Source organism: Orycteropus afer, unplaced genomic scaffold (genome assembly GCF_000298275.1).
Source record: "Orycteropus afer afer isolate SDZICR_OR568_19922 unplaced genomic scaffold, OryAfe1.0 scaffold00021, whole genome shotgun sequence".
Classification (NCBI taxonomy): domain Eukaryota; kingdom Metazoa; phylum Chordata; class Mammalia; order Tubulidentata; family Orycteropodidae; genus Orycteropus; species Orycteropus afer.
The window spans coordinates 1,969,730-1,970,638 of record NW_006921608.1 but is presented as its reverse complement, the minus strand read 5'-3'; the positions used below and the strand labels follow the sequence as shown (position 1 = coordinate 1,970,638).

General features: G+C 37.4%; 1 protein-coding gene across 1 annotated transcript in view; it reads left to right on the top strand.

Moving 5' to 3' along the window:
* PKHD1L1 (PKHD1 like 1) overlaps positions 1-909 on the top strand; it is a 199,004-nt gene that overhangs the window by 19,576 nt on the left and 178,519 nt on the right. Inside the window, exon 9 of the mRNA XM_042783626.1 lies at positions 355-425. Coding sequence (XP_042639560.1) covers positions 355-425 — 71 coding nt within the window. The remainder of the gene's footprint in view (positions 1-354; positions 426-909) is intronic.

Here is a 909-nt window from a genome sequence, read left to right as displayed (position 1 = left end):
CATGGAATGAAATCCACATGCTTCAAGTATGCAGTTCAGTGAATTCTGACAAATGTATATATGTGTGGTGGTACCAGAAATCAGGGCTCTGGTGACATAGTGGTTCAGGTGCTTGGCTGCTAACCAAAAGGTCTGAGGTTCAGACCCACCAACTGCTTCGTAGGATAAAAATGGGGCAGTATGCTTCTGCAAGGATTTACAGCCTTGAAGACTTTAAGGGGCAGTTCTATTCTGTCCTATAGGGTCATTATGAGTTGGAAAGAACTCAACAGCAATGGGTCTTGTTTTGTTTTTGTACCTGTGATTAAATCAAGATATAAGGCAGGAATTTTAAATTTTCTTCTTTATTAACAGGAGTTTCCCAGAGAAAACAACATATTTCATTTCTTCTCTCAATAAAATTTCAATGTTTCAAACGTATGCAGGTATGTGCTCTCTTCCTCTCTATTGTGTGTGTGCATGTAAAAGACAGAGACAGAATGTCATATGCTTCATTTCATTTAGCCAAAGACAATAATGATTATAAGGTATACTGTTAGGAAACCTCAACATTAAGCAAGGACCTCAAAAACTACATTCCTAGTATAAACCTGATAGAGAAATGAACTCGACATATTAAGAGAGAGAGCAAGGAAACTTGCATGTCTCAACTCGTCTGCAAGTGGAGGGAAGAAAAGAAATCACCCCTAAATTTAAATCACAAGCCAGTACTCTCAGATTTGAGGCCTGAGTTTATGCTCTCAGTGTGATCCAAAAGAATCCTCAAACAGAGTACAATATAATTTAAAGAGGTCTCAGGTCTCCCAGGTGAGTAGCAGAAGCAAACACAAATTCTCCAGGAATAACTGTACTTCATTTCAGATTTAAAAAATGTTAAAATGTAAAATAACAAGTGTCTTAAAATGAGTC